Source organism: Pristiophorus japonicus, chromosome 3, assembly GCF_044704955.1.
Source record: "Pristiophorus japonicus isolate sPriJap1 chromosome 3, sPriJap1.hap1, whole genome shotgun sequence".
Classification (NCBI taxonomy): domain Eukaryota; kingdom Metazoa; phylum Chordata; class Chondrichthyes; family Pristiophoridae; genus Pristiophorus; species Pristiophorus japonicus.
The window spans coordinates 94,093,346-94,115,466 of record NC_091979.1 but is presented as its reverse complement, the minus strand read 5'-3'; the positions used below and the strand labels follow the sequence as shown (position 1 = coordinate 94,115,466).

Genomic DNA, 22,121 nt, shown 5'->3' with positions numbered 1-22,121 from the left:
TTTTTTTTGGAGCAACTTGATTTTTCTGGAGTATCCTAAAAATCCCCATTCTGCACATTTAATTTGCGCCAGTGTAAGTGAGTTAGTTCGGATTTTTTTTTCAAAAGGGGGCATTACCAGCCACCTATGCCTGTTTTGGCCATTTAAGTCAGTTTGGACAGCTAATAGTTGCTCCAAACTAACTTAGGCCAACCTATGTGGCCACCTGTGGCTGCACAGAAAACACTTGCGGAGAATTAAGAAATCAGCGCAGGTAGTCTCCAAATGACAGTGTTATGATGGGAATGCTAGTTTTTTTTTTAACTCCCAAGCAGCGAGACTGGACAGGGTTTGGGTGCTATCAGCCTGATTAAACTGAGTATGGGGTTTTTACAAGAATAAAAATGATCTTGTAATGAAGGCTGAAGTTTAGGGGCCACTTAAGCAAGAGGGTTTTCTTTGTAAATAATAGATCAAGAGCACCAACGCTCTCGCCTAATGGATTCGTGTGTGGCATCACACTACATTGGATTTTGACTTCTGCAGCACCAAAGAATTGCCCTGACTAGGTTTAGAAATTTAAAACATTAGACTTAACAAAAAAAGCATGTCAAAATGTAAACTTAAATTTTGGTGTTCAGCATTGTGCAGTGTGACTCTGATAATTAGTAATATTTTATAATTCTATGCAGTAGCGGGTGAGCTGTAAGATACTGCAGATAGGGAATTTTTAGTAAAGTTAGCTAGATATTAAAGTACTGGAAAATCTTTGAAGATTCTTTCTCCCCCCGATAAAAACTCTTCCCCACCCCTCCCCGATCAAAACTATTTCCCCCCCCCCAATCAAAGCTCTTTCCCCCCCCCCCAATCAAAACTTCTCCCCGCCCCGCCCCAATCGAAACTCTTCCCCCCACCAACCGGTTTCTTGTAGCCCTCAGCACGGGAAGGCAGCGGCCGATCTTTGTGGCAGGCCAGTCGGTCCGGGATAGGGGTGGGACGCGTTGGGTCCCACACTGCAGGCATCATCATCACAATCATGGGAGGAGCTACTGCACATGCGCGAACGCTCTACTGCGCATGCGGACAACTGCCGGCACTGTTTTCGGTTCAGGGCTGTAGCTCCGCTCCCCACTCCACGAGAAACACCGCGCTAGGACCCGGGACACACAGCAGAGCGACCAGAATTGTTAGTAAGTTTTTTGGCGCCGTTTTGAGCGCACAAGGTTGGCACATCTCGGGAGTGTGTGCCGGAAAAAGTGGTCAGGGAAATTTGGGCCCTATGGTGCAGTTACAGAAATGAAGAGCATACAACAAGAAACAAATCTGCCTTTTTGCTACATTCAGCATGAATTTGACTATGAGGTTAAATAATAAAAAAAGCTATAACTATTTAATATTTTCCAAGAATGTTGCTCATGTTGCTGAGCTCCCAGCGCAGGGTTCTCAGAGGACATGTGGTCAGCTCATATGAACCAACACAAATTTCGCAATTTTTTTGGCAGAAAAGGTTATTCTCTTCTAATATGATTTGTTCTCTAGAAGGTTAGAAGCAGGCAGGATCTTAGTTATGTTCCACAATATGTAGCCACATTAGTACCCACAGCAAAGGTAAAGCTGTAAACTACAAAGGAAAGATTTTTTTTAAATGATACATTTCCTAATCAGTAATATCGGGGAATGCATTGGCTAACCCCCGAAAATGAGCGTATGAATCACAGTAGGTGTTTAACCCACACCTATTCATTGCATTGCGGGCAGCATGATAAACTGCCACTGCCTGCTCTTTTAAATGATTGCAGCATGCAGCCATCTCTCCTCGCGCTGTTCTTGGCAGCATGCATCACTAGGGGACACGATATTGCAAGTGGCTAACGCTACTTTATGGTCGCCTGCACCTCTTAAAGCTTTGTGGCTGGAAGAAGTGTTGGGAGTTTCTCCAAAAGCCAATCCGGGCTGTGATACTTTGTGCAAAGGTTGAACACCAAGGTTTTCAGACAATGTACTGGAGGTCTTGGTGGAAGAGGTGGAAAGAAGGAGAGAAGTCCTGTATCCGCAGGGACATAGGAGACCCTCCAATCATATGCTCGAGCCAGTGGGAACAAATGGCGGTGGAGGGCAATGACAGGAGAGTTGCTGCAAGAACATGGATGCAGTGCAGGAATTAGATCTGCCACGAGTTGTCAAGATGAATGAATTCATCTTCAAATGGCATATCCTACCAACTGCACCCCTAGGCTCGGGTCCACTTCCCTGCCCGCTCTCCATAACCCCTTATTCTCTTATCATTTAAGAAACTGTCTATTTCTGTCTTAAGTGTATTCAATGTCCCAGCTTCCACAGCTCTCTGAAGCAGCGATTTCCACAGATTCACAATCCTCTGAGAGAAGAAATTCCTCCTCATCTCAGTTTTAAATGGGTGTGGCCCCTTATTCTAAGATTATGCCCTCTAGTTCTAGTCTCCCCTATCAGTGGAAACATCCTCTTTGCATCCACCTTGCCAAGCCCCCTCATAATCTTATACGTTTCAATAAGATCACCTCTCATTCTTCTGAACTCCAATGAGTAGAGGGCCAACCTACTCAACCTTTCCTCATAAGTCAAGCACCTCATCTCTGGAATCAACCTTGTGAACTTCTCTGAATTGCCTCCAAAGCAAGTATATCCTTTCGTAAATATGGAAACCAAAACTGCACACAGTAGTCCAGGTGTGGCTTCACCAATACCCTGTACAACTGTAGCAAGACTTCCCTGCTTTTATACTCCATCCCCTTTGCAATAAATGCCAAGATTCCATTGGCCTTCCTGATCACTTGCTGTACCTGCATACTCACCTTTTGTGTTTCATGTACAAGTACCCCCAGATCCCGCTGTACAGCAGCACTTTGCAATTTTTCTTTATTTAAATAACTTGCTCTTTGATTTTTCCTGCCAAAGTGCATGACCTCACACTTTCCAACATTATACTCCCATCTGCCAAATTTTTGCCCACTCACTTAGCCTGTCTATGACCTTTTGCAGATTTTTTGTGTTCTGCTCACACATTGCTTTTCCTCCCATCTTTGTATCGTTGACAAACTTGACTACGTTACATTCAGTCCCTTCCTCCAAGTCGTTAATTTAGATTATAAATAGTTGGGGTCCCAGCATTGATCCCTGCGGCACCCCACGGGTTACTTATTGCCAACCCGAGAATGAACCATTTATCCCCACTCTCTGTTTTCTGTTTGTTAGCCAATCCTCTATCCGTGCTAATATATTACCCCCAACCCCGTGAATTTTTATCTTATGCAGTAACCTTTTATGTGGCACCTTGTCAAACGCCTTCTGGAAGTCCAAATACACCACATCCACTGGTTCCCCTTTATCCACCCTGTTCGTTACATCCTCAAAGAATTCTAGCAAATTTGTCAAACGTGTCATCCCCTTCATAAACCCATGCTGACTCTGCCTGACCGAATTTTGCTTTTCTAAATGTCCTGCTACTGCTTCTTTAATAATGGACTCCCAATATCTTCCCAACCACAGATGTTAGGCTAACTGGTCTATAGATTCCTGCTTTTTGTCTGCCTCCTTTTTTAAATAGGGGCATTACATTTGCAGTTTTCCAATCTGCTGGGACCTCTCCAGAATCCAGGAAATTTTGGTAAATTACAACCAATGCATCCACTATCCCTGCCGCTACTTCTCTTAAGACCCGAGGATGCAAGCCATCAGGTCCAGGGGATTTATCCACCTTTAGTCCATTATCTTACTGAGTACCATCTCCTTAGTGATTGTGATTATGTTAAGTTTCCACCCCCCCCCCCCCCCCCCCACCCCATAGCCCCTTGACTATCCACTGTTGGACTATTATTAATGTCGTCTACAGTAAAGACTGATACAAAATATTTGTTCAGAATTTCTGCCATCTCCGTGTTCCCCATTACTAATTCCCCGGTCTCGTCCTCTAAGGGACCAACATTTATTCTAGCCATTCTTTTCCTTTTTATATACCTATAGAAACTCTTGCTATTTGTTTTTATATTTCGTGCTAGTTAACTTTCATAGTCTATTTTCCCTTTCTTAATCATTTTTTTTAGTCATTCTTTGTTGGCTTTTAAACGCTTCCCAATCTTCTATCCTCCCACTAGTTTTGGCCACATTGTATGCCCTTGTTTTTAATTGGATACCATCCATTATTTCTTTAGTTAGCCACGGATGGATATCTTTTCTCTTACGCCCTTTCCTCACTGGAATATATTTTTCTTGAGAGTGTGAAATATCTCCTTAAATGTTCACCACTGTTCATCAACCGTCCTACAATTTAATCTATTTTCCCAGTCCACTGGAGGAAGAGAAGCATGCCTGCATGTTTTAACCCCTATGGAGGAGACAGTTCTGGCCATCATGGGAAAGGACATCGCTGATGCTGTGGCTACTGACGTAGCTGAAGGGATCGTTGATGAGGGTATCTGCATCCTCTTTCTCTCATCACCCTCATCCTTCAATCTCTTCTGACTCACAAGCTGCAGATGGTGTAAGCATACTCTTCTTACTTCTTCCTTTCTCCTCACCACAATCCAACCCTTGTCCCTTTTTAGATACCCAGGAACTGGAACCTTCCCAGTCAGTGGAAGAAGAGGAAGAAGACAATGAAGATGAAGTGACACTGTGATTCGAACTCACACTCGCAGCCAGCAGCTCAGAAACTGACACTGCACGTATTTTAGAGGCTAGGGTAGAGGAGGGACCTGCATGTGGTGAAACACCGGGCACGTGTGCGCAGGAGTCAGAGCAGGGGGAAAGGATAGCGCAGGTGCAAACTCACCAGACGGAAAAGTCGCACATTAATTCTGCTGCAGAGGAATTAGATGAGGACTTTGATGGGCTGTGCTCCAGAAGAAGGCTGATGAGTAAATAACCAAATGCTTGTTGCACAGGAAATCTGCCAGAAAGCCTGCATTCAATGTCAATGAGCATGGAAGAGTCCAGCACCAACTTGATACAGGGCTTTGCACAGACCTTGGAGCCCATCCTTTCCAACATGGAACGGATGATCACCTCCATCAGCACACCTGTGGAACTCACTGTGATTCAGCGTCTACTGCGGCACAAACGGCTTCCATTAAATGTCAGATTGCTGCATTGCAAGTTCAGCCTGTTGCCACCATGGCTTTGAATACCACTGTACCTTGGCCTTGCCACTGGATAAAGGCCTAGCTCTGTCAAGCCCGTGTGGTGGCTGATGTGCAACGGTCACCACACGTTAAAAAAATCCATGCACCGGCATCTTCCACCCCTCGAGTTCAGGATTGGAATATCGGATTCTTCATTGAAACATCTTTTGGTGTGGAAGCAAGTCATCCTCGTTCGAGGGACGGCCTATGATGATGATGATGATGATGATGAATACCATTGTTCAAAGGGGTTCCCAGGGCATCACAGCAGTCCATCAATCTGTTCTCCAGCAGATCATTAGGATTACGGAGGTGCTGTCCCAGGAGAGTGGCAGTGCCTCCACCTGCTGTCTTCTCTCAGGATGACAGCATTCCTGCTCCACCCCAGCCACTCTGCCAGTGCCTTACTGGTGTCTGTCAGCCAGCTAGTCCAGACTGCTGCAGCCCAGGCCGAGATGGTGCAGTCTAGGCCCAGAACTGCTTGAGGTCGCCCTCCAAGACCATCTGCAGTGTTTTCAATTGGAGGTCAGCAGCCTTCCACCACCCATGATGCAGCCACTGGGGAAGCACCTTGTAGGAGCACTCAGAGAAGCAAAGGCACAAGGAAGACAGGCACTAAGGGAATGCACAAGTGTGATTCATTTATATTTGTATGCTCTATATCATGATTGAATTTATAAAATTGGAATGGAATGGGCAGCATTTTCTGGTTGAAAAGACTATGTGATGGTCAGTGATAGAGGAAACATAAGGAGTATAGGACTGTTGGTGAATGGGGATGTGTAGTTGAGGTTACTGGTATCGCTCAGGAATTATTTGATCATGTAAATCCCAGGCAGAAAGATGCTGTCTACATTCTATCCTCCCTTCCTCTTCGTCTTCCTCCCCTTCCTAATATTCTTCCTCCTCCTCCTCAGCTTCTCGCCTGATAGGTGGTAGTAAGGATTGTTCCCTCATAATGGCAAGGTTGTGCAGCACACATCATACTACCACATACCTTGATATCCACTCAACTGAGCACTGTAGGGCTCCTCCAGAGTAGTCCAGGCAGCGAAAGCTTTGCTTCAGGACGCTGATGATGTGGCAACGTAGATATGGCTTCCTGCTGCACTCTCCCGTCCTCCTCCTTCTAGGTAGCTTTTTCTACTCCGCGTGGCTCTCTTCATTTTCCCAGTCATGCTCAATACCCAGAGGAGGTCCTACCAGGCCACCCATGTCTGGAAGAAACTTGTTTTAGCACAAGCTTTTAAAATTAAAAAAAAGTACTTCAGCACCAGCCAGACCACTCCCTCTAGACTATTCAAACATTAGCCAAGTATAGTAAAGCTCCAGAAACATGTAGGAGGTGAAATTGCCTCTTTTTTTAAAGAGGCCATGGGGCAGAAGAGACTTTTCGCCCGTGGGGTGGGGGCGCTACCAACTCTCGGGAAATTACGTGGGTAGCGCCTGTGCGTGGACGGCGACCTCTCATCGTTGCGCGCTGACCCCTTTCTGCCCCACAGGGGAAATTGCTCCTTGGCCCGCGAGGCTGGCACGAGCGGATGTCAACGGCAGTTTCGCGAATCGCAAAGCTGGCCGACATCCGCTCGTGAGACAGCAGTTAAAGGGGAGATCACCAGCATCCCACGCCGCCATCTTAATTGGTTTGCCGAATCTTGGGTCAGCTCTGCCATCGTGCAGCCCGGCACTCCATTTTGGGTCCCACGCTGCCCTGCTGGCCTAGTGGAGGCCATCAGAGGCCTTGCAGAGTGCGCAGCAGTCCTCCCCTTTAAGCGGAGCATCCGCTTCTTTTGAGGGGTACTAAGCCCAATTCAGTGGCGGGGGCGGGACTTCTGGGAAGGCGCAGGAAGTCCTGGTCCCAGCTAGTTATTGCCCCCAATCGGGGCATTGGGCAATTTTGCCCCTGTAGAATTACACATGCAGCCAGAAGAAATAAGCCAGCAACTAACCCGTAAGTAGTTCATGATATGTCTGAGAGTAATTTCCAAGCTAATATTTTTATGCACATAAAAGAAATATATTACCAGTACAGTACTAATTGAAAAAATAAAAATGTGATCTTTCCACACAGAAACTACGACTAGTATTAAGAATTAGGGTGGTTATTTCAAAAGTTACAACCACATTACTAGATGTCATGTATCCTACATGGTTACTGCTTGTACTATTACAAGGTGTGCCACTTGTAGGTTACCTGTACAGGTGTGCCTGGCCTAGTATAAAAGGCAAGCCACCAGGTGTGATCCTCACTCTGAAGTTATCAATAACAGACTAAGGCCACTACAGTTCAAGTACAACACATTGCCTCGTGGAGTTATCAGAGCATACAAAGACATAACAATTGGCGACAAGATTACGGACCTTCACGAGAAGTTGGCTACCCTTGGTACATTGCAGCAGTTCGCCGATAGTGATGATTGGGACGCCTTTGTGGAGAGGCTCGACCATTTCTTCACAGCAAACGATCTGGCAGGCGACAATCCGGCCACACTGGCTGATAAGCGCAGAGCTATCCTGCTAACCAGTTCTGGGCCCACTGTCTATGGCCTTGTCAGGGACTTGCTGGCACCAGCGAAGACAACGACCAAGACGTACGAGGAGCTTGTAACGCTGATCCAAGAACAACTCAAGCCCAAAGAGAGCATTCTCACAGCAAGACACCGGTTTTACATTCACCGAAGGCCAGGAAATCGCAAAATATGCTGCAGACCTCAGGAGGCTGGCGGCACCGTGTGATTTCGGCAACCACCTCACCGAACCGCTGCGGGATATCTTTGTCATTGGAATCGGCCATGGGGGCCTTCTTCATAAGCCACTGTCTGCGGATACCACAGTCACACTATAGAAGGCCATCTCCATGAGCCAGGCATTCATGACCTCGACCTGCAGCTCTAGGCAGATGATTCATCCTCAGGACTCAAACCAGCAAGTACTGTGCACAGAGTGGCGCCTTTTAGAGGCTGGACTGTAGAACGTGAACCTTCTCAGGGAAGAGAGAACAGGCCCTGAAGTCCCTTAATTCTGAGTCCGCTGAGGGGTGCTAACCGAGAAGCGCTATGCTGCCGTTGCAGAGAGAATCACAGGGCTCACCAGAGCCGCTTTAAAGACTATGTGTGTAAAGGCTGCAGCACAAAGGGCCACCTCCAGCGAATGTGTAAAAGAAATATGACTCGCTGTGTTGATGAAGTGTCTGCAGACGGCCATGAATCCAGCGTGGATTATGAAGCGATAGAGAGGCTGCTCAGCCCCACGATGAGGTATATAACATGTTTATCTGCACCACTGAGCGTTCCCCGTTGAGGATGGAAGTCGAGATAAATGGCATTCCAGTCTTCATGGAAGTGGACACGGGGGCGAAGCAGTCAGTAATGAATCAAGAAGCCTTTGAGAGTCTATGGGACAATCAAGCTGAACAGTCCAAGTTGGTCCCGGTTCAGGCAAAGTTGCGCACCTACACCAATGAACGTATCCCAGTCATTGGTAGTGCGGATGTAAAGGTACTCCATGATGGCGCGGTGCACAGGTTACCTCTGTGGATTGTTGCAGGTGATGTTCCAATGCTACTCGGAAGAAGGTGGATGGAGAAGATCCATTGGAGTTGGGAAGATTTTATCCCCCCACCCCAGCGATCGACGTCCTCCGCACTCAGAGGCAAAGCAAGCCCTCACCTAAGGGTGGACCCAGCACCAGAGAGCAGAGCAGCACAGCACCCGAGGCACAGACTGCTCAGCACGACTGCGTGGAGATGATCCAGCTGAGATGACCCGAACGTACCTTCCAGGCTCCAGTGGTAGGACTCTGGAGGAAGAAAATCGGATCCAAAGGCGACTTCCCAGCTTCGGTGGCAGAACCCGGGGAGAAGAGGATCACCGCAGTCGACATTGTGGATGGAGGAAAGATGGCGCCCAAACCACGAGGTGATGCGCTGAAGAAAAAGATGGCGGCAGCCAGACCACGAGGTGCAGCGCTGATGGAGCAACACGTGGCACCAAACGAAGAAGAGGATTGGGGGAAAGATAGTAAGGCTCTCTTAAAAGAGGCCTGTAATCCACCACACTTAAAGGGACAGTTCCACACTCACAATCAATGTAAGAGCAACTGTGAGTTAGATGTAAAATGTGTAATTGATGATCAGAGCTGAGTACATGCAATAAGCAAAGTCGCGCAATCGCGATTGGAGCTACAGGTTATTTACGATGAGTAATGAAACGTTGTGCGATGTAGGATTTCAACTGCATACAGTCAATGCAGCAGGCAGACACCTATCGGGAGCACACAGGTGCAGCGAACTACCCAATGGAGTAGCCTGCATCCCTGGGACCAGAGTTATGCACCATGGAGTGTGGCCACAAGCAGCAGAGCAAGCGATCTCAGGAGGGCAACGGCACCGCTATCGAAACCCTGCCCCTAATCGTCTCCACCTCTCAGGCACCCGATGGCACCAACCACCACGAGCATGAAAGAGCAGACCGCGCTAAGGCGCAGCCCCCATACCCTATCGCCACCAAGGCTACACCCGGGAACGAAGGGTCACCCGCAACGGTTCTCCCAAATAGGACCGGGACCAGCCAGGATCCCAAATCAAATGGCGCCCAGGCAAGCGAGTCAGCAGTTCCCTGTGCACTGCCAGACGACTGCTCCTCAGGGAGCAGCAGCGACCTGGGGCGCAAGGAAAGGACAGGGAGGTCACAGAAATCTGTGAACCTGCCCGACTCGGAGCAACAGCAAAGGCCTCGAGAGCAGGCAACTTGAGCCAACCGGGTTCCCACTGCCAGCACTGGACACCCCACTGCCACTAGACTACCTGGACACCATCCAGCAGTTCTGGTACTAGTTTGTCCTCACACACCAGTACTGATTCCAAGTATATATCAAGTATGTACCTCACCAGTCAAATGTACTTGCCTCACAACTGTACCACAAATGTAATGATGTAAAAGCAAATTTTTTTTTCTGGACTTGAATGTATATGAATGTAATGAGCCACCGGCATAATCTATATGTGAGAGGGGGGCGGGGGAAGGGGAGAGAATGGAGTGGTCATGCACGCACAAACAGAAACCACCGGCACCTCCACTGCCAACGAAACACCACCTACTCACCCAAGATGGAAACGACCCTCCAAGGGTCAACCAGATAGAGCTAAGCCCAGAGCACAGTCAATGCATGAAGGCGATTTGCACTAAAGGCTTGGGGGAGAGTGATGTCATGTATCCTGCATGTTACTGCTTGTGCCACCAGAGGCATCTCATTGGGAGACTTGTAGGTTACCTGTACAGGTGTGCCTGGCCTAGTACAAAAGGCAGTCCACCAGGTGTGATCCTCACTCTGGAGTTATCAATAAAGGACTAAGGTCACTACAATTCAAGTACAACACATTGCCTCGTGGAGTCATTATCAGAGCATACAAAGACATAACACTAGGGAAGGTTTCTTAGAAATAGTTTTTCAAATGGAGATGAATTGCTTTTCTATTGTCTACGTAGTATAACAGCTTGAAACTTTAAGCTGTTGCCTGAACCTCTGTGACTTTCTCCAGCCCTACAACCCTCTGCGATCTTTGCACGCCTCCAATTCTTGCGCATCCCCCATTTAAATCGTTGCACCATTAGCGGGTGTGCCTTCAGCTGCCTCGGCCTTAAGCTCTGGAATTCACTCCCTAAACCTCTCTGCCTCTCTACCTCTCTTTCCTCCTTAAAACCTACCTCTTTGATCAAGCTTTTGGTCATCTGTCCCAATATTTCCTTATGTGCCTCGGTATCAAATTTTGTTTGATAACTCTCCTGTGAAGCACTTTGGGATATTTTACTGTGTTAAAGGTGCTATATAAATGCAAGTTGTTGTTGAAACATCTAGTGCTCCTGCCTTAATTTTCACAAACACTCTAATATATACATAAAATATCCAAATATACACCTGGTGTTGCATCCTCTACATATACTAGGCAGGCAAAAATACTTGAAACATGCATATACATATAGCTGTTCCAGACAAACACAAAGAACATAAAAGTGCATCAGGTCTGTTTGCGAAACTTACAATTTTCCAATAAATTAAGCACTAGTTCCGAAAAGTAGTGACTTCCTTTTTTCCATAATTTTTGTAGGTCACATTTTTAAATGTGGAAATTGACCCCCTGTAAAGTGGATTCGTACCCTGAAAATATAATAATCCAGTATGAAGTAACATAAAAATTGATGTAGTTACGCAGAAAAAGTTCTTAACTCATTTATATGTGAACTACCTCTAGTGCCACGGTAGGTTTGGAGTACACTTTGGGGTGGATATTCAGTCGCTCATCTGTTGCGGCATTAATCCAGGCGGAGTGGTAAATTTTGTGCCGGGAAATGGTTTGTGTCTCCAGCCGCAAAATTCACCAGCTGGACCCTGAGTGTGGAGCGGAGCGCTAAGGGAGGTGATCCACACCTCTTTTAGGGTGCTAGGCCGGCTGAGAACTCAAAATCCCAAGCTAAACAGCCTGCCTCAGAGCACCCTAAGAGAGGCTTCCGTGGAAAAGAAAACACCAAAAACATTCCCAACACATTACTGACGCCACAAGAACATAAATCGTAAAAATAAAAAACAATCACATTTACCTCAGGTCAACATTACTTCACTCACTGCGGCCGGTACAGCTCGCACCGCCAGCTTTCACAGGCACGCTATGGGGCACTACGGATCGGGCATGAAAAAAATATCGAGACAGTGTCGCAATGAAGGGTGTTGCACACCGGCTCACCTCTCCCGGGCAGTACTGCTCCACATCCCCGCAAACCCAGCACAGAATGTCTTGGCGGGGCGCTGGAAGTTGGCCACCTGCCCGGAAATGCTTTCCGCCACCATTACCGCCCCTCTGGGGCAAAAAGAGACAGCAACAAACTGAAAATCTTGCCCTTTGTACATACAACCTCCTTTTCAATGCCATTTCAAATTATATTAAAACCATGCCAGTAATAGCAGTAATCCCAAAACAAATCTGGAATTTACAAATATTCTTATCAAATTAACACTTAGTAGTTAGTATATTTCCATGTTGCCTACGAACAGCTATATCTAGCCAGCTTATTGGTATTACAAAATACGTATGGCATAAACTTAACTCACGCTTTTAAATATTGGCATTCTATTATAAATTCAAGATGGGAATTATCAGTATAACCAATTATTTAATTCTAAATACATACCGTTTGCCACTTAGCTTTTGCTCGTTCTGCTTCAAATTTGGCCACTTCTTTGCGGTCATGAATAGATATAAACATCTTCCAGATACTGAGGATAACCAAACCAACCACAAGGATCGCCAAAGAAATTCCCAAAACTATCATAAAAACATTTGGAGGCAAGGGACAATCTGTACAAAGAATACAATATTTCAATGTGTGCCATTTGCTGAAATGAAGGAATGCTGATTCTTGTGATGAGAAGCGGTGATAGACACAGGAGTTAATAATAGAGTGGGAGATCAAGGTGAAATATAGGGGGGTTGGCATCAGGTGAGAGATTGAACTATCAGAAATGCGAATCCCGACCTCAACCCGATTCAAACCCGCCCACATCCGGGTTTAATGGGGGGGGGTGGGGAGCACGGGCAGCCAACCTGCTCCCAGGGGCGGGTTTCGGTTCCGCCCCCTGCAACATCACCGGCAGCTGCAGAAGGCATTGTAAGGTAAGCCGGCCACTTGGGGAGCAGTAGTTAAAGAGATTGCCGATGAGGTAGGGGAAATTTTTTTATTCAGCCCTCAAGTCATTTAAAAAAAAATTCTTCTGCCACAATTGATGAGCCCTGCACTCTGTTAGAGTGCTTAGGGCTGATCGTCACGGATTGCAGGTGCCATCACCGAGCAAGGGATTCTTTTTTTTCAGAGCCCGCAGCAATGGCCTTTCCCTTTAAGGGTGGAAAGGAGCCTCTGATCCCGGCAGTGCTGCACTGGACATTGTGCAGCACTCTGCCACTACTGCCCCTATTGCCTGATTTAGTGCTCCAAGGGACATGATAGTATTTGATTTAGTGCTCCACTTCCTTCTTGGAGCGCTAAACCAGAAGTTCGTGGCCTCCAGAATTGGGTAGCACCCGCCGATATTTTTGCGCTCCCGCAAAAGTTAGCGCCTCAAACGGGGTGCTACGCAATTTCTAGCCCTTAATGTTTACTTGTAATTTGTTGTAGTTCTCCTCTGTATTGCATATTCCCCCAATTTGGTGTTATCCACAAATTTTGAAATTTCAATGTCTAAATCGTTAATATAAATCGTTAATATAAATTGTGAACAACATTGGTCCCAGCACTGATCCTTTTTGGTCGCCACTTTCCACCTTCTGCCACTCTGAATAGCTACCCTTTACCCCCTTCTCTCTGTATTTTGGAGCATTTTCTGTTTTAATAAAAGGATTAAACCTTGTAACTGTGCATTTTTCATAGTTCATTTTCAAGGGAAGATATCTGCAATTTCATTATTAATATAAGCACTGCAACACTATTCTTTTGTATCTCAGTTTTTAAAAGCTTTCTTAAAAGCCAAAACTATACATTGTTTATGCCCACTCAGGTAATTGGTGATACACTCAGGGCAGGCTGTGAAGCAGTGTAACAAGCAGAATGGGAAAACACTTGCAAGTTATTTACTTCAGTTTCTTTGTCCATGTTCTATTTTAGCCCTCAGACCCTGACTAAGATTAGGCGACAGAGTGTAAAACTGAATAGATGTATTTCCAACATGAATGGGCAATTTCATGGGTAAGTAAAAATATTGTTTGCAAATTATTTAAGTTTCTATTTGTTTGTTATAAACTGTATTTACCAGCTGTTTATGGTCATTATTGCTGAAGAAACAATATATGCCTGAAAATATTTTCAAAAAATATGGAAAAATGTCATTTGTTTCCTTTCTGTTCCTTGCTAAGGTTAGCTGTTTACTGACTCCTAGTTTTTGATTGGATTTTTTTTCAAATTGTTAATTGGTAATATTCATTTTGCTCGCGATGTGTTGATTGGTATATTCTGTATCTGTTCAGCTTTAATTTGTTGCTGTTTTATGAATAAGAGATTTCAGCTAATCAATACGAGTGACTTGGAAATTTGCTGCAAAATATGATGCTGAAATGTGATATATGATTTGTCACAGATAAAATTGTGCAAAGTCCAGGATTTATACATATTATAATTTTTTAATTTTTGAAGGCGTCTTACCATAGATTATACTTTCTCTCATATGTTAGATCACACTCACTTTTTGCTAATTGCTATTAGGCATTAGAAACCATGGCCTCAAAATTGGCCAGGAGTTGCTCCGTTTTTTTTGGAGCAATTTGATTTTTCTGGAGTATCTTAAAAATCCCCATTTTGCACATTCAATTTGCGCCAGTGTAAGTGAGTTAGTTAGGATTTTTTTTGTTTTGTTTTTTTTTAAAAAGGGAGCGTTACCAGCCATCTATGCCCGTTTTGGCCATTTAAGCCACTTTTGACAGCTAATAGTTACCCCAAAGTAACATAGACCAGCGTATGTGGCCACAAACCCTTGTGAAGAGTTAAGAAATCAGCGCAGGTAGGTACATCGGAGGCCAGTAGAACTTAATAACTTGACTAAAGAATGTGAATAGGATCAAACAGCTATACAGGACATCATATGACAAACTTCGCAAAGTTAATTTACTATACAACAGAAGCATTTATGGAAGCTTAAACTACAAAACTAAAAGAAGTAGAGACAAAACATATTTACATAATTTTTTCAAAATATCCAAATAAAAAATAGAAGTACCTCCTGCTCGTAATTCTTATGTTCTCCCAGCTGCCTAAGCTCACCCACCATCAACCCACCCCTTACAAACAACCCGACCTCCCGGGGTCGGGGATCAGACCCTCCAGGATCAGAACAGCACCTAGGGTCTTCCCTAGAGGTCGGGGATCGGACCGCCCATGAGATCGGAACCCCCTACCCCCATGGGGTCGGTGATCGAACCCACACTGTGGTTCGGAATTCCCCTCCCTCCGGGATCAAAACTCCCCCCCGCCCCCCCGGATCAAAACTCCCTTCGCCCACTCCCCCACCCGATCCCCGCCATCCGACTTGAGCCCCGCATCAACCTGTTTGTTGTGGCCTTCTATCCAGCCCCCACCCCCCCAGAACCCCAACCTATCAATCTTCAGCCCGGGAAGGCAGCGGGCCAGCCTGTGCGGGAGGCCACTCGGCCTGGGATAGGGGCGGGACGCATCAGGGCCCACGCTGCAGCACGCACATAGAGGCTGGGGGCAGGAGCGACTGCGCAAGCGCGCACACTCCAACGCGCATGTGGAGAGCTGCCGGCACTGTTTCTCGCGCAAGGCCCCCCAATTGACTGGCCACGCCGTGCCAAGCCCTGGGAGAGGCAACACAGCCGCCAGAATCAGGGGAGATTTTTTTCGGCGCTGTTTTCAGCTCACAAAGTCACCGCATCTCTGGTGAGTGCGCTGAGAAAGGGGTGGGCCAATTTTGAGCCCCATATTCTTAAATCACCTTGGAACCATTTCCAGGATTCCCTCAACATGAGACGATAAAACTAATTACAATCTTCTACATTTTCACTTTCCAGCCATAACATCATTAGTTCTATATTGAAATGTGCCATATAAAGATTACCTATCACTATCCTCCAACATTGTCTGTACTTCTTTAAAACATAAGCTCCTCTTCAAAAAAAAACACCATTAACCCTTGCATCCTCGGGTCTTAAGAGAAGCAGCGGCAGGGATTGTGGATGCATTGGTTGTAATTTACCAAAATTCCTTGGATTCTGGAGAGGTCCCAGCAGATTGGAAAACTGCAAATGTAACACCCCTCTTTAAAAAAGGAGGCAGTCGAAAAGCAGGAAACTATAGACCAGTGAGCCTAATATCTGTGGTTGGGAAAATGTTGGAGTCCATTATTAAAGAAGCAGTGCAGGACATTTGGAAAAGCAAAATTCGGTCAGGCAGAGTCAGCATGGATTTATGAAGGGGAAGTCATGTTTGACAAATTTGCTGGAGTTCTTTGAGGATGTAACGAACAGGGTGGATAAAGGGGAACCAGTGGATGTGGTGTATTTGGACTTCCAGAAGACATTTGACAAGGTACCACATAAAAGGTTACGGCACAAGATAAAAGTTCACGGGGTTGGGGATAATATATTAGCATGGACAGAGGATTGTCTGACTAACAGAGAACAGAGAGTCGGGATAAATGGTTCATTCTCTGGTTGGCAACCAGTAACTAGTGGGGCGCCGCAGGGATCAGTGCTGGGACCCCTAACTATTGACAATCTATATCACCGACTTGGAAGAAGGGACTGAGTGTAACGTAGCCAAGTTTGCTGACGATACAAAGATGGGAGGAATGTGTGAGGAGGACACAAAAAATCTGCAAAAGGACATAGACAGGCTAAGTGAATGGGCAAAAATTTGGCAGATGGAGTAGTACAATGTTGGAAAGTGTGAGTTCATGCACTTTGGCAGAAAAAAATCAAAGAGCAATTATTATTTAAATGGAGAAAGATTGCAAAGTGCTGCAGTACAGCTGGACCTGGGGGGTACTTGTGCATGAAACACAAAAGGATAGTATGCAAGTACAGCAAGTGATCAGGAAGGCCAATGATATCTTGGCCTTTATTGCAAAGAGGATGGAGTATAAAAGCAGGGAAGTCTTGCTACAGCTATATAAGGTATTGGTGAGGCCACACCTGGAATACTGCATGCAGTTTTGGTTTCCATATTTACGAAAGGACATACTTGCTTTGGAGGTAGTTCAGAGAAGGTTCACTAGGTTGATTCTGGGGGTGAGGAGTTGACTTATGAGGAAAGGCTGAGTAGATTGGACCTCTACTCATTGGAATTCAGAAGAATGAGAGGTGATCTAATTGAAATGTATAAGATTATGAGGGAGCTTGACAAGGTGGATGCAGAGAGGATATTTCCACTGATGGGGGAGACTAGAACTAGAGGGCATCATCTTAGAATAAGGGGCCGCCCATTTAAAACAGAGATGAGGAGAAATTTCTTCTCTCAGAGGGTTGTAAATCTGTGGAATTCACTGCCTCAGAGAGTTGTGGAAGTTGGGACATTGAATAAATTTAAAACAGAAATAGACAGTTTCTTTACTGATAAGGGGTTACGGGGAGTGGGCGGGGAAGTGGAACAGAGTTCATGATCAGATCAGCCATGATCTTATTGAATGGCGGAGCAGGCTCGAGGGGCTGTATGGCCTACTCCTGTTCCTATTTCTTATGTTCTTATGTAACTCCCTACATCCTCTCCAATCATGGATTAGTATTTAGGGGCTCTGGCAGTCCTCAAGGGAAATTGGGACATGGGGGTATTCAGAAGTGTTTGGAGCATTTAAGAGGGAGACTAGGAGGAATCAGGAGTTTGGGAGAACGTGTGGCTGATGAGATCTGTGAACCAACAGGAATAGGACTGGGGCACTGGGAGGGAACTGTGAGTGAGGAGTACAGAAGGGCTGGGGGTAGAAGGATGGCATCTTATTCAGATTTGTTCCATTGTTATGCATTTTGCAAATTATAAATGTAAATTTTACTGATAAATTTTCAGCTGGAGGAAAATTTCAAAGGATCTATACTGGAGCCTGAGCTTTTCACCTTGTATATTAATGTCTTGGATATACAACTCTCTATTCCTTCATTCAAGTTTCCAGATGATGCTAAATTAGGAGGCACAGGAAGTTGTATAGATGGGAGCATAAAGCTGCAAAAGGACATGAACATATGAAGTTAGAGGGAAAAAATTGTGGCAGATGGAGTTCAATGTGGGAAATGTGAGGTCATCGACTTGAGATGCAAGAATGACAAATTGGAATATTTTCTAAATGGTGAGAGATTAACAACTGTGGAGGAGCAAAAGAATTTAGGTATCCATGTACACAAATCCCTAAAAACTAGTGTGTAGGTGCAAAAGGTAACCCAAAAGTCTATTGGAATGATGGCCTTTATATCAAGGGCACTTGAATACAAAGCGGAGAAAATTATGTTTCAGTTGTACAGAGCCTTGGTCAGACCCTATCTGGAAAACTGTACCTCAGAAAGGATATATTGGCCTTGGAGAGGGTGGTGTGCAGATTCACCAGAATGTTACCGGGGCTTAAAGGGTTAAATTATGAGGACAGGTTTCATAAACTTGGCTTGTATTACTTGGAGTTTAGAATGTTGAGGGGTGATCTAATTGAAGTGTTTGAAATGATAAAGGGATTCAATGAGGTAGATACAGAGGAATTGTTTGCTCTGGTGGAAGAATCCAGAACAAGAGGATGCAATGTTAAAATTATAGCTAGACCTTTTATGAGGGAAATCAGGAAGCATTTTTTCACACAAACAGTAGTGGAAATCTGGAACTCTCTCCCCTCAAAATGCTGTGGATGCTGGGTTAATTGAAATTTAAAGAGTAAGATCCATAGTTTTTTGATATTGATCAAAGGCAGGTAAGTGGAGTTGAGAAGCAGATCAGCCATGATCTGATTGAATGACGGAACAGACTCGAGGGGCTGAATGGCCTACTCCTGTTCTTAAATTCCTAAGATGGTGGCTCATACCAACTTCACAAAATTCTATAATAATTTGACTGGCCATCTCCTCTCACTTGCCATTTTGGGATTAAATTGAACTGTGTTTGATTAGTTCACATTTAGTTTAGATGTTTAATTCATAATTTAACAGATTATTCCTCATTTTAGCAAGTTGCTAAGTTTTTCCTTATAGATGCATAACATCCTGAGATGTGACAATGACAGATATAAGACTTTTATACATTGATATAAATTTTTGCATTGTCCAAGCTCACCTGTTCGTTCCAGGTCAAAAAGAACTGATCTTCCATGTCCATCTTTAACAAAACGGAATGACATTGTGCAATCATTGCCACTTTTCAAAGAACAGTAGAAAGATTGGCTTTCTTCAAATTCTATAAAAATGGTTTGGGAAAATATATTGAGAATCAAATATATTTTTAAAAATTAATTAAATCACAACTGATGCACACTGTACGCGGTTTTGGATGATTTAATTTGTCTTTTCAATGAATGGTAAAATAATCCTTCATTACAGCTCTTTTAAAATCTTGCTTTCCACACAAATGGTTTGTCAGGAAGGGTTCTCAGCCATGTCTGACTTTAGTAGCTCCATGTGTGGTCCATCAGCATTGGCCAACAAATCCATCTGTCAACTTTCTTTGGTAGGGATTTCATATAATCAATCGTGCATTCTTTCATCATTCATAATGTGCTTTCTACAACACTCAATAGCCCACAATACCCATGATACATTGTATACTATACTTTGTTCATTGTTAGTTCTAACAGCTAATATACCTAGATTATGTTACATTTAATGGATGTTCATACAACCAAAATGATATTGAGACCTCTTGAATAGGCCAGGTACTTTTAAAGGGAAAAAATGGTACAACATTTGAAAACTTTTCACATGGGAACTTCCACTACAAAACTAGTGAAGCGTTAAAGTTCAGAAGTACATGTTTGTTTTTCAGTTGTGTGACTATCATTTCATTTCACTTAAAGCTTTGAGGGATACAATAATAAATGTATACTGATTTTTATTTAAGATATTTGAAACCTTTAATATTCATTATTAAAATAACTAAGTTCAGTATTTGGCCCTTTGACTATTACGTTTCCTTTGTTTCTTTTGACATATGTGTGCCAATTTTACTCATTTTAGTAGCTGGAAATTCATGGACAGTGCACCTAAAATTCCCCAATATGCATAGCCAGTGTTTGAGATTCCCTACATGAGTGCAGATTTATAAAATCAGCTTTATGCTTTCTATCATACACTACGTCTAGAAAAAGTAATTATCTTTGAAAGATTTTGAAATGTTTATTGTAATCGCTATGAGAAACACAAGCCAAAAGCAAGTGCAAGGCTGTGGTGACATTTAACAACTCAGGCTCTGATCTGCGACCTTGACCAGTAAAAATATATTTACTAACGTAGTAATGAATGTTTTATGCTGGAATAATTGACTTAGTCCTATTTAAAGTAGAAGGTGCAAATTAGGTATTTGAAAGGGCTGATTCCCCAATCAGGTCAAAAATTGTCCGCGTTACAAGGTGCACCAATGCTGATAGAGTGGCAGCCCAGCCTCAACAGATGCTTATTTCCCCATACACAGGGAGCATTGTTGGACCTGGTTGGGGAGGGTGCAGGTAACTAGGTGGTCAAGTTTCGGCCCGAGCTGCTCCTATTTTTTTGGAGCAACTAGTTTAGAATGGAGTATCTTAGAAATTGCAATTCTCGGCCTTTAGTTTGCTCCAGTTCTAGTCAGTTAGAACACTTTCATTTCAGAACAGATTTTTTTTTCAAAAGGGGGAGTGTCCAGCCACTTACGCCTGTTTTGCAAATTTAGGCAGTGAAAACTTACTCCAAACTAACTTAGAATGGAGTAAGTGTAGATTTTTGTACACTCAGAAAAACCTTGCCGACACAAAAATCAGGCGTATGGAACGAAAAATGGGAGGGGGTGGGGGGCGGTGCGGGGAGAGACGAGTTTACAAACATTAAATACTTCACTTTTACAAATAAAGAGCCATCATCAATAATAAATGATAAAAAATCAATAAGTAAACCAATAAATCAATCCAAATAAATTAAAAAATTAAAACTTAAAATGTTTTTAAAAATCACTCAATAAATAAAAAACTATTTCTACTCACCTACTGCAGCACCAGGGGAGGGGGGGGCGGGGCATGGGAAGAGAAGAAGATTGGGGAGGGGGGAAGAGAAGAAGATTGGGGGGGAAGAGAAGAAGATTGGCGGGGGGGGGAGAGAAGAAGATTGGCGGGGGAGGAGAGAAGAAGATTGGGGAGGGGGGGAAGAGAAGAAGATTGGGGGGGGAAGAGAAGAAGATTGGTGAGGGGGGAAGAGAAGAAGATTGGGGGGGGAAGAGAAGAAGATTGGGGGGGAAGAGAAGAAGATTGGGGAGGGGGGAAGAGAAGAAGATTGGGGGGAAGAGAAGAAGATTGGGGAGGGGGGGAAGAGAAGAAGATTGGGGGGGAAGAGAAGAAGATTGGGGAGGGGGGAAGAGAAGAAGATTGGGGGGAAGAGAAGAAGATTGGGGAGGGGGGGAAGAGAAGAAGATTGGGGGGGAAGAGAAGAAGATTTGCGGGGGGGAGAGAAGAAGATTGGCGGGGGGGGAGAGAAGAAGATTGGCGGGGGGGGGAGAGAAGAAGATGGGGGGGGGGAAGAGAAGAAGATTGGTGAGGGGGAAGAGAAGAAGATTGGGGGGGGAAGAGAAGACGATTGGGGGGGAAGAGAAGAAGATTGGGGAGGGGGGAAGAGAAGAAGATTGGGGGGGGGGAAGAGAAGAAGATTGGGGGAGGAGAGAAGAAGATTGGGTGGGGAAGAGAAGAAGATTGGGGGGGAATAGAAGAAGATTGGGGGGGGAAAGAGAAGAAGATTGGGGGGGAAGAGAAGAAGATTGGCAGGGGGGGGAGAGAAGAAGATTGGCGGGGGGGCAAGAGAAAAGATGGGGGGGAAGAGAAGAAGTTTGGGGGGGAAGAGAAGAAGATTGGGGGGGAAGAGAAGAAGATTGGGGGGGGAAGAGAAGAAGATGGGGGGGGGAGAGAAGAAGATTGGGGGGGGGAGAAAATAAGATTGGGGGGGGGAAGAGAAGAAGATTGGGGGGAAGAGAAGAAGATTGGGGGGAAGAGAAGAAGATTGGCGGGGGGGGGGAGAGAAGAAGATTGGGGGGAAGAGAGAAGACGACGACGCTGGGCCCTGCTGAGGATTTCGGGCATGGCCCGCACGCAGCCGATGCCGGGCTGCCGCTGACTCTTCGGGCGGGGCCCGCCCCAGCGAGATGCGAGGCGGATGGGCCCCACCACCGATGAAGAAGCCGGGCCCCACTGAGGACTTTGGGCGGGGCCCGCAAGCAGCCGATGCCGGGCTGCCAACGTCTCTTCAGGCGGGGCCCGCCCCAGCGCAATGCAGAGCGGGCGGGCCCAGCCACC

At 45.2% G+C, this 22,121-nt stretch overlaps 1 protein-coding gene across 1 annotated transcript in view; it reads right to left on the bottom strand.

Annotated features, from left to right (window-relative positions):
- Positions 1–22,121, bottom strand: part of itgb6 (integrin, beta 6) — a 149,773-nt gene that overhangs the window by 49,799 nt on the left and 77,853 nt on the right. Inside the window, exons 10-13 of the mRNA XM_070875560.1 lie at positions 18,935–19,054; positions 17,594–17,600; positions 12,320–12,524; positions 11,175–11,291 (exon numbers count right to left, since the gene is read on the bottom strand). Of these exons, the coding sequence (XP_070731661.1) occupies positions 11,196–11,291; positions 12,320–12,524; positions 17,594–17,600; positions 18,935–19,054 (428 nt within the window). The 3' untranslated portion in view covers positions 11,175–11,195. The remainder of the gene's footprint in view (positions 1–11,174; positions 11,292–12,319; positions 12,525–17,593; positions 17,601–18,934; positions 19,055–22,121) is intronic.